General features: G+C 50.1%; 1 protein-coding gene across 1 annotated transcript in view; it reads right to left on the reverse strand.

Moving 5' to 3' along the window:
- Positions 1-2,999: 2,999 nt before the first annotated feature.
- Positions 3,000-11,885, reverse strand: part of ZNF236 (zinc finger protein 236) — a 93,513-nt gene continuing 84,627 nt past the window's right edge. Inside the window, exons 28-32 of the mRNA XM_007449674.1 lie at positions 9,109-9,237; positions 8,103-8,300; positions 5,808-5,937; positions 3,922-4,098; positions 3,000-3,124 (exon numbers count right to left, since the gene is read on the reverse strand). Coding sequence (XP_007449736.1) covers positions 3,000-3,124; positions 3,922-4,098; positions 5,808-5,937; positions 8,103-8,300; positions 9,109-9,237 — 759 coding nt within the window. The remainder of the gene's footprint in view (positions 3,125-3,921; positions 4,099-5,807; positions 5,938-8,102; positions 8,301-9,108; positions 9,238-11,885) is intronic.

Here is an 11,885-nt window from a genome sequence, read left to right on the forward strand (position 1 = left end):
GCTGAACCGACAGGCTGCAGGCTGAGCCCCATTCTTGCAGGACCCTCCAACCACACGCCTGGGGAGAGCCTGGGGCAGGGCGTGGGAGTGCACATTTCTGCAAAGGTGTTTCCATTTGCATCTACCGCCATTTCACGCAGACGCGACCACTTGTGCAGCTCCCTCCTGCCCCCCAGCGGCCTGTGAGCCACATCCCAGTTTCCAGTTCAGTATCATGGGTGGGAAGGGAACACACCCTCTTTCGGCTTACTTAAGGGCTTCACCGTTACTTTACCACAGAAGACAGTTAAGGACAGTCATGCCCTTTCTAAAGGCACTTAAATGACCAGGATACCGCTGAATATGGCCAACGGTGAAAACAACAGACACTGCTACCTAACACAGACGGCCTGCCTGTCATCACACCATATTCTGAGTTTTAGTTTGAAGATCTGCAAATAAACCTTGCAAGGGTAGCGTTCATCAGGTGCAGAGGTACAGGAAAATATCATTAAAATTCTTTTCTGTAAAAACGTACCTACTTGAGCTTGAAAGGAATTCATGTGCCAAACTATTTTAAATATTTTAAAAGAAAAAAAATTAATCACATTTCCTAACTTCATTTTTTATTTATTGTTATTTCCAAAGCAGATACGCTATGATGAGATATTTTAAAAAATACAATTATCTATCCTCAAAACCCTGGTTATGCAGGAGACTAGAAATCTCTTGTCAGACTTCTTTATCAACCAGTAAAGTATAAAGATCAACCTGTACTCCACTCCACCAAGAAGTTCAAGTGATATTATGTCTTTACAAAACCTTATTTTTCAAGGAATGTCTTGCAAAGAAGCAGCTTTTATAATCAGGAAGTAAATCAAAAGAATACATTAATGTCTTGTGTTTGCCTGATAATAAACTGAGAAAACTCACAAAACAGATTATTGATAGATATTTTTTTTTCATTAACCAAAATAAAAGTAGGCTTTAGATTCACCTGGTAAGGCCTTACTTGGGCAGTGCACCAATACAATTCACTGAACTATGCTTTCTATACAATTAGGAATTAAACAAACCCCTTTTAGAGACTCACCTGAGATGACATTTAATGCTGAAACCAAAATAAATAACCTAGCAAAAACAAAATTTTTAAGATTTCAATCATTTCAACTTTGGAGATATCTGTTCACCAAAATTAATCAACATTTCTAAAATAGTTTAATACAAAATTATAAAAGAAAAGTGCATTAAAAGCAGAACCTTTAAACTCTGGCGCAATTACAATTATTCTGAATAACAGACTGCAGCCAGGTATACACACTGACATCCAAGAAAAACCTCAGGATATACAAGTCCAGCATCACAAGAATAAGTCAAATAAGGCTTTTTTTTTTTCCTCCCTTAAAAAAATATACAATACATAAAGCAGTTTGGAAAAAAAAAAAGTAATATTATTTAACAGTTTTCTGACTTAAATATTTTCACATAACAAAAGGTTTTATATCACTATCAATGTTACTCATATACATATGCCAGAAGCGTGAACAACAAAAAATCAAAAGATGCTCCTTCAAAAAATAACAGTAAAATGTCTTTCTTCAGGAATCTGAAATGAGCTCCTCTCTTAATATACAAAGTCCATACAATATTTATATAATAAAACTGCTCTCTTCTGAAACCAGCGAGGCAATGAGAGAGAAAATAAAGGCGATTATTTTTCAGGAAAAACAAAAACAAAAAACCAACCCCAGCTTTATGTCACAATGACAAGGATATCCATTTATTAATAAAATGAATACAATACTGATCTGAAGTGCTCGTTGGGAGGTAAAAACTCTGTCGCTCTCTCTGTAACTGGGACTAGTGCTTATTTACAAAATATACTGTTCGGCCACACAGAGGCCCATATATCTGTATATGTACATATGTATTTATATATAGAACATATAAATAATTTCAAAGGAGAGATTCACATGAAGTAAAGAAGTTTCCATCTTTGGAATGCTGTGGGAACGACACACACTCTGCCCCAGCGCGGGCAGCGTGGGGTAGGATTTGGTTTGGGACATGTTCAGCGTGGCACCATTGATGATACTAAAGAATTCCCTGAAATAAAAAATACACCTGCTTATGCACGAAGAGAAAACCACGGGGCTCGTACAGGTTCTTACCCTCAAAGTACAAATACGCTTCTTGATTACTGAGGCGGACAGGGCTGCAGTCCCTTTGTTCCCAGGAGACCATTCTGTGATTTCGGACCTGCAGTGCATGGCTTGTGCTTTCTGCGGTAGCCCGACCCATGTACCCGAGTATCAGCTCGGGCAGTGCGAGTGGCATCATCCCGCGCGGACAGCTGGATCCTCACCTGCGTGTCAGGCTTACTCTACTTCCCGGGTGTACGCCCCAGACACTGCATTCTCGTCACTAATGATTAGATATTTGTAATGGAGAGAGAACTGGTCCGGCCACCTCTCAAGGTATTAGTTATATTAACTTATGGTAGACTAAAAATTAGAGTCAATTTCTACTAATTTCAAAATTCACAGAGAAAAAGATGGAAAAAGCTTCCCTGCGTGTTGTAACATTTTTTCCGAACTTCATGCACCTATCTTATGTTTGTTTCGTGAGCTATGCTTCTTATAACAGAAAGCATGAAGGAAAACCTATCTGGGTTTTTCCACGTTAACTTCTGTCTTTGCTAATACAAAGAAATCACACTACAATGAGAGTCAGATCCAGTTAATTTCTGTTTAACTAGACGCACTGGCCACGGAGTAGGTGAGGCTGCTGATGTACCTGAGTTCAGTGATTTGCAGATGACAACAGCAACGCGCTTCTACCCTTCCCAGCTTTCTTCCTGAAGTCTCCGAAAGCCAATGATTCTTTAGATAATTTTATAGCTAAACATTTTATAGCTACTGTGGTAACATTTTTAACACCCGAGGCTTCAGAACAGGAATCCCAAGTGCTCTGTGCTTCTCCACACTTCACTCTGGAGACGTGCTCGGGGCCGGGCTGCGTCAGAACACGTTGGCCAGGGCCTGCCACTCGCTCGCGGGTTCCGGCTCCACCTCGTCCAGGTGGAGCGCGCGGCTCAGCACCTCCCCTCCGTGCTCCTGGGGGCCGGCGGGTTCCTGCAAGGCTCCTGCCGTGGTGATAAAGAAAAGAGCCCCAGACATTCACTAGCACAAAATTATTCACGTCTAAATAAGGACAACTTAAACGGAGACAAGAAATTCCTAAGTTGATTTGTTTTCCTTCCCGGTGAAAAAAGAGCCATCTGAGCTGCAGGTTTCATAATTCCGTCGGTGGTGACAATTACTGTTACTTGAATACGAACGCACACAGCGCTCGTTCCCTGTGCTCAGAAAGGCTATGTTCATATGACATCCTTGATGAGCAATTACTAATTAATACTAGTGATAACGACAGGCACAATTTTTCTAGCAGAAAGTAAAACACGGGGCACTAGCGTGTGGATGTTAGAACTTCCTCTTCCTCAAAAACCTCGCAACACGAAGGGCGCTACCCCTCTGGCTCCAGGAAAGCCCTGGGCACTACTCCCGCCACGCTCAGGCCGTCCGACTCCCCTCGTGGTCACAGCACCCAGACCAGCAGAGCGAGCCCAAGACGCAGGCTGTAGCCCTCCCTGACTCGTCGGAGACACTCTGCGGGCTGCGTTCCAGCCCCCAGCCCAAGCCCCCCGCCCCTGCCTGTCTCCACAAAGGGTGCGGGCATTCCCGGACAACGCGGGAAACAAGGCGCGCAGAGGGACGCCCCCGCCCTGCCGGCACCAATGCCGGGGAGTCAGCTCGGGGACACGGAGGCCCGTCTGCGGAGCCACAGGGCACGGACTCGCCCGACCCGGACCCCGAGCCTGAGGTGGGGACGCGGGGCCAGGCCCTCGGGGCCGGCAGGCGCCGCGCGGCCGGGACGCCTCACCTGCGTGGCCATGGGCCCGCTTCACGTGCAGCCTCATGTTGCTCTTCTGCGTGAAGCCCATGACGCAGTAGTCGCAGCGGTAGGGCCGCTCCCCCGTGTGCTTCTTCATGTGCACCTGCAGCGCGCTCTTCTGGTTGAAGGCCTTCTCGCAGAGGGTGCAGCGGAATGGCCGCTCCCCTGGGGACAGATGGCACAGTCAGCGTCCCGGACAGATGGCGCCCGACGAGCACACACAGCACAAAGTAACCCCAAAGAAGGGATGCGAGTTTAACAGCAGGCTAAGGACGTTCCTCGCCCAGGACGCTAACCCACAGGTTCCAGCAAGGCCACTCCACGGGGAGCCATGAAAGACACCTCGATCAAAAGCTACGGAAAGTCCTAGAAGCACCCAGAAATAGAGGTAGAGCACATATGGCTCAAACAAAATGTTTCTAATCCATCTTGAGCAGAAAAGCAAAAAGACATTAAGGACATGGGAATATCAAATTCAACTAACTAAAAGTATGGTTTATACAATATGTTTCAAATGGTACTTAACTGCTTTCAAGCTGACGTGGAAACTGACAAATGGAGGGAAAAGTTGCCAAGCGTGACTCTTCTGCTGGGAGCCTGCCCTGGTGAAAGCCTGCCCTACAGCCACACTGCGGAGCCCGGCCCTCCCCACGCAGCACCTCTCTCTGCCTCCACCCCCTGCGGCCCTGGCGGTCCCACCACCCCTCGCTGTCACACACCCACTTCCAAGTCCCAGGGACCGAGTCCCTTCCTGCCCCAGGGACTGGCACAGCCCTTCCCCCTGGCCTCGAAGGTTCTTTCCCATGTGCTCTGCCTCGCTGCCTCTCGGGGTCACGTGCCAGCACCCCCAGGGCTGCCCCGGGAGCACCTGGTCCTCAGCCCCCCAGGTGTCCCTCCACAGCCGGCAAAGGAGGTCTTCCTGCAGCTCGCCTAGGGCAGGCAGAGTCCTCAAAATGGCCCCCCAAGGTCTCCTGCCCTGAACTCCGGGCCTGGGACTATGATGACGTCATGCCTGAGAAACAAGAACGGCCACAGATGAACTAGGTCGCTAGTCAAATGACTGGGAGTGACCAAAAGGGAGACTGCCCTGCGGGCCCACTCTGATCACACCGCCCTCAGAAGCTGGGATTCCCTGGAGACGGGAGGGGAAGCTGAAGACATCAGGAGCTGGAGTGAGGACAGGGCACCCACATGAGCAGGGACGTGGCCCCAGTAACAGCCACAAGGTGCCCACTTTACACACATGCCAAACCCTTCACGTGCATCTATGCTATTAAAAATGGCAAACAGTCATTTCTCTTAATTATGCTTTTGAATGAATGCATTATGAAGTAACCGCACGGTTGTTTTTCACTCAAGAGCTACTTGCTGGACTCCCGGTGGGCACCGGGTCTGCGCTGACAGGCAAGGGGCATCCCTGAGGACACACGGCCTGCAGGCTGGGGAGGGCTGCCGGGCACCTGCTGACCACACAGGAGGCCCTCACGCCAGCCGGGGCACCAGCGGGGCAGGGCCTCTCGGGAGGAGGCGCCCGTGTGAAGGTGAGTCAGAGATGGCCGGCAAAGGGACAGAAGAGCTGGGAAGACGATGACCCGCCAGAGAGCACCGGGAAAAGGGTGGGCGCCAGACAGAGCTGGATGGAGGGAGAGACCTGCCCGTGGCCGGGGGGCCTCGGGGGCTCAGGGAGGTCTGGCGGGCTCTGCCGGGGGTGCTCAGGGGGAGCCTCCGAGGGCTCTGGCCTGGCTGCCAGGTGAATAGGGGCCTGGAGGGGTGCACAGATCAGAGAGGGTGGGAGGCCGAGCCCGTGGTCCCGAGGAGACGGAGGGGCAGAGGGAGAACGAAGCACAGCTGTCGGGGTCCCGCTGCGCGGTCACCTGTGTGGATGCGGCTGTGTCGCTCCAGCTGGCTTGGTTTGGCAAAGGCCTTCTCACAGGTGTCACATTTGAACACCCTCGGCTTCTGAGAGCTCAAGGAAGGACCGGCTTGATGTGTCTGCATGTGCTCCTGGTGAAGACAAACACACATGTGAAAAATACTGAAGATCACAACAGAACTTTACAGACTTGAAACAGGAGAGGAAAAACCAGTGCAGAAAGGCCCATCAGTGGGAGGAGGACCACAGGCTCGCCTCCGATGAGGACCCTCGTGGGCGTTCCCGGAGCAGAGTCGGAGGTGGTACCCGGTGGATGGGAGGCCGGGCCTGCGGCTTGCCAGGGAGACCCAGGCTCCCCCCGAGCCCCTGGGCTGCATCTGGGCGGGGTGGTGTCTCGGCCTCCCTCCCTGTCGGCCACCGTGACAGTTGTTAGAGGACCGGCTGGATATTTTGCAGGATGTCCCTCAACTGAGAGGTGTCTGATGTTTTCCTCATCACCAGACCAGGGTTGTGGGCTATGGGCCGTGGGGAGTACCGTGCCATTTCCATCCCGCAGTATCATCACTGCTGACACTGACTCTGATCACGCGGGTAGCATCTGTCAGGTTTCTCCAGGGAAGGGCGGCCATTTTTACCCCCTCCCATCACGTGCCCTTGCTGCCGCTCGCCCCTAAGGAGTGGGGCCACCCTCTCTTGGGGGCAGCGTCCACAGGGGCTACTCGGGATTCTTCTGCACGGGAGACTAGTCTGTTCAGTCGATCATGTTCCCACCAGTAACGACCATGGAGGTTTTGCACTGTGGGCTATAACCCAATTCTACTTTGTTTTCTTGCCCCGGCTGCTCCAGCTTTGGCCCCTAGGACTCTTTCAGTTGCCCCCGTGTCCCCCCCGACACGGTCCCGTCATACACTGCATGTGGGTGTGATGGGTACTTCCTTATTTTCTGGCACAATGTACTTTTTTAAAAATTCCAGATTTCTGAAGGTCATCAAGAGAAAGTAACTTATAAGTACTAAAAGGCCAGATTTAGTATTTCAAACTGTACAACACGCCACTTTAGATGTTTATGGAAGAGTTATGTCTTATATAGAGTAACATATACGATTTTAAACATCTTAAATTTTCTTGAACCATTTTTATTCTTTTCCCTCTTCAAAAGGATTTCTTCTCTATCTATCAGGCTGTAACGTTAGTATAGTTATAATTTCTGTACTGTCAACTAAGAGCTCAGTGCAGGCCTTACGTGCTTTATATTCCTCAAACTAACCCTAAAATGTAAGTATTAACACCCTTATTTTATAAAGCAGGAAACTGAAGCTGAAGACGTTACGTGACCCAACCAGGAGCACAGGGGCTCTAAGTGGCAGAGGTAGAGGCACACAGAGGTCGGGCGGGGCTGGGGGCCCCTCAGGCATAAGGAGCACTCGCCAACCTCGCTGACCTCGGGCTGCAGCCTCTGCAAGAAGAGTTCGTTTGACAGTCAGTGTTTTGCTTTTAAAAACGAACATGGAGTCCTCTTTTCAGAACACATTAATACTGGGGCGTCTCATCTCAGAAAACAGTAGAAAAAGAGGTGAGAGGTGCCAGGCAGATGGAGGCCTGGAGAACAGAAACTCAGTTTACTGACTGACCGCCTCCTCTAAAGGCCCTGAAAAAGCAAGTGTGGGATTCACTGTGCAATCAGGCGTCACAGGATTCTCGTGCTTTTGGTAACTGCTTGCAGCAGCAGAGGAGGGACTCTGGCCCGGAAGTCACAGGCTTGGGCACTCCCCCTGACCAGTGGTCCTGGAAGTACCCTTCCTCATTCTTTCCTCTACTGCGTGGACGTCCCAGAGTGGGACCCTCAGGTTGTCCCCAGTGACTGGCAGCTACGAACAACGCTGACCTAACCCTGAGCTCGGGCGGGCATATATGCCTTTGTGCCAACTCTCATGGTGGGAGCCGCTCTCGCGTGGTTAGGTATCGCCTAATTCCCCTGCAGGACGCCAGACCAATTCTGCAGCCTGCCAGCCATCACGGAAGTTCCTGCTGCCCCAGAGCCCTGCTCATAGGTGCCGACAGAGCTCTCATACTTGTCCCCGCGATGGGAGAAACGGCATCCCAAGGTGATCTGTAAATATGTTCACCTCCACGGGCCTTTCCTCGAAAAGAGATGGGAACCGTGTCGCTCACTAGGAAGAGTCCTGACCCCACTGAGTCCTAGGCCCGTGCAGCGCCTCTGACCTGAAGCGAAGAGCAGCGACGCTGACCTGAAGCGAAGAGCAGCGACGCTGGCGGGAGGGGGGCGGGGGCGTACCTTGAGGTGCGTGGCGCGCTTGAAGGCCTTCCTGCACACGGGGCAGACGTGGATGCGCTCCCGGCCATGCATCTCCTTGCTGTGGTGCAGCAGCAGGGCGGCCGAGGCGAAGGTGCGGCCACACTCCAGGCACTGGTGCACCCGGCCCTCCTTCTCGGGCTGCCCACCCTGGGCCAGGTTAGGAGACACGTCCGTCACCTGGAGCGGGTCAGAAATCCCGGTTTGAAGGGACCGGCGCGAGGGGTACAGGCACCCCCGCCCCGAACCCAGCCCCCGAGCTTGGCTGTCATCTGTGGGAGGCGGCCGGCCTCTCGGTCTCCCGCGGGAGCAGCTGCAACGAGCGGCTCAGGCGTGCCTCAAGCACACTGACCGGGCAGGCTCTGGGGAGCGGAGCGCGGCGCCGGCTGGGACTCCAGCCGCAGACCCCGGCCCCCAGGTCACTTGTCGTGGCCGCTGCGGGCGAGGTCCTCACCCCTCGTCTTTACTTCTCTGCAAAGTTCCAGGAGTTTTTAGGCCTTTATATGTGGAACTCTGTCACTTACTACGTGTTTGTCCACCCTCACCCCTGCTGCCAAACTGCGTTTAAGAAAAAGGACTAGTCAAAGGAGAAATAGGTCATGTACACACACGTGAATGTGTATACTATGAAAAAGTATAGCAAGACTTGAAAGAATCAGCAAAGGTATGACAGGAAATCCTACAAAAAGAACAAAGGCAAGTAAATGGCCATGTGCAATCTGATCAGTGGGCAAATAAAGAAGATAGTGATAGATTTAAAACTAGATTTCCGCATTATTGGAAAATCATGGAACAAACGAGACCCAGTGTTAACCCCCCACCCCCGGGTCCTCCCTGCTCAGCACCTGCTTGTCTCTCGGGAGACACACCTCCTCAGGCTGGCCCCGAGCCGGGCCATGCAGGACTCTCCAGGACCCTCCATCCCATCCCTTCTGAAGCTATGTTTTTTGAAAACTATGAGAGATTGTGGATAAAACGTGTGCTGTACCTGATAGGCGATTTCTTCACAGGCTGCCGACGGCTGTGGAGTGGGGCTCACCAGGATGACCTGGGGCGACCCCGCACCCCCAGGGCCCGAGAGAGTGGGGTCCGTGAGCAAGGCTGGGAACTGCTGACCCTGGCAGAGGTGATTACTGCTTTAGAAGTTGTGACATGATCAAATCCAGTCGTAATTTAAAAGATCTCTTATGGTACAGTAACTTCGGAAAACAAGCTGGCAGGTCCTCAAACGCTAACCACAAAATCACCATATGACTCGGCAATTCCGCTCAGAGAAACGAAAATCTACATCCACTTGAAACCTTGTACAGGAATGTGCACAGCAGCACTATGCACAACAGCCCAAACGGGCAGAGAACCCCGATATCCATGAACTGATGAACCGACAGACAAAATGTGGTACAGCTATACAATGGAACAGTATTCATCAATAAAACAGAATGATGATGACACGGCTACAACGTGTGCAAGCCAGTGAAGGAGGCCAGTCACAAGGACCAGAGTCTTATGATTCCATTTATGGGAAGTGCCCAGAAGCGGCAAACCTACAGAGAGTGGATCAGTGGTTGCCAGGGGCTGGGGGAGACCTGCAGGGGTGGGGTGGATATGGGGTCGAGGGAGGGACGTGGGGAGTGACTGATAACTGATAATGGGACAAGGGTTCTTCTCAGGTGATGAACTGTTCTAAAATTAGATATGGTGATGGTTGTACAGCTCTGCAAATATACTAAAGACCATTAAACTGCACACTTTAAATACATGGGTGAACTTTACGATATATAAATTATATCTCAGTAACCTTGTAAAAAATATATATATATAAAGAACATTTGTTTAAAAATAGACATACAAAACTACTTTGAGTCTTACTGCCACGCCAGCACACCTTTATCAACTGACTGTGAATCTGAGACAGAGAGAGAGAGAGAATGGATGTGGTGAGGGCGATGCAGGGGATGAGTGCAGAGACGAAGTTCAACCTAAAGGAACCAACACTGTACTGCAAACGCGGGCTCCACACTAAGAACACAACTCGAACTGCTACAGTTAAAGCTGATTCTAAGTGTATTTCACACATCCTCAAAACACTCACTCAAAACCATGGATTTGAAGAATCCCCATCAATGCACGATGCTAAGGGGTAAGGGGTCACACGGCCACACAGAACATGGCCCATGTCGCTGGGGGCCTGCAAGCTGAAGGTGAGGGCTGCTGCTCAATGCCCTCATGGGACTGACACAGGCTGAGCCCCAACCGGGAGGACAGAGGCGAGGAGTGGGCGGGGAGATGAAATGCAGGGCCAGACGGCGCTGCGAACACCTCCTCCACCAGAGGATTTCAGGTGCACTCCTTACTGCAAAGACGCCGCCCAAGGCAGATGGGGAAACAAAGGCAACGGGGTAGAATATGGGGTATATGGGGCAAAAAATAAATTTACAAGGTCATCTAGATTCTAGAAAAAAGAGAGCTTCAATTAAGATTCTTTACTTTCCATAGGCAATTTTTTAAAAAGTGAAATAATATTTTAGGTATCTCCATCCATCAGTCCAATTTTCTTACACAAATGTGGGATGGATTGAAAAGTTCCTATGTACCCTAATAAAGCATCATGTCCACTACCCCCCTTACGTAGGGAAGTCGGTTGAATATTGCTACCTTCAAATAGCAGTTACTGCTGCACTTTCACATGTCTGTGGCTGGCTTTGGCCCCCACTTTGATTAGACAGTTGGTACCCAGTGTTGGTACCCAATTTTGAAAAGTTAATCAAATTTGTCAATCAAAAGTAATAAATTCACATTTCCTTATTTTATTAATCAAGAACAAATACAACTGCTGGCCAGAAATTCTGACACACCTGAAGAAATGCTGGCTCAATAAATTCACATATTCCCAACCAAGGCTAAGACATTCGAGACTCGTAGCTCACACAGGTTTATCAAGGGGAGACTGCAATTCCTTTTAGTTTGGAAACGACAACACTGCAGAAGAGATCAGCAGCCGTCAGGGGGAAGCGGAGGCAGATGTGGCTAAAAGGGCAACCTGAGGGATCCTTGTGGGGATGGGCGTGCTCTGCGTCCTGACTGTGCCAATGACAACACCTGGAGGGTGCAGTGCCCTGGTTTTACAAGATGCTACCACTGGAGAAACTGGGTAGGGGGTCTACGGGATCTGTGTTATTTCTTACAATTGCCTGCGAATCCACAATTATCTCAAAATAAAAAAGCTTAATTAAAAAAAAATCCTGAATACGATGTGATTTACTAGCTTACGGTTGGTGTTCCAAAGGCTAATATTAAGTATACTTAATGCAAATGCCCTGATTCAAAAATCAAGTGCCTAATAAAATAAATGCTCAACAATTAGCTATACTTACAGAAATGATGACCTGAATCCGCTAAAATGGCATCATCTAGAAGTCACTTATTTTTGGTTTGTATTATTACTTGCAGTCTGTTTCTTTGCTATATTTCATTTACACTGAGGTGGAAATTGTAATAATTCTCATTCCCCAAGTGCACATGAATTTTGTAGACCCCTGAGCACTGGCTGAGGGGAGCAGGGCTCCCCCTCAACTGCTCAGGGGACCCAGGCTGCTGAGTCAAAATCGCCTGGGAGGGAGCGTTCTGGTCGGCCGGGACAGAAGCCCCTCGCATGCAGTGTCCCACGTGTTCCCTGGGGAAAGGGCCGGGCATGCTGGCAGGGGACCTCACAGGGCGTGAGCCCAGAGCGAGCAGAGGACACGTGACCGTTGTACAAAGGGAAAG

This window comes from Lipotes vexillifer, unplaced genomic scaffold (genome assembly GCF_000442215.2).
Source record: "Lipotes vexillifer unplaced genomic scaffold, Lipotes_vexillifer_v1.1 scaffold196, whole genome shotgun sequence".
NCBI lineage: Eukaryota > Metazoa > Chordata > Mammalia > Artiodactyla > Lipotidae > Lipotes > Lipotes vexillifer.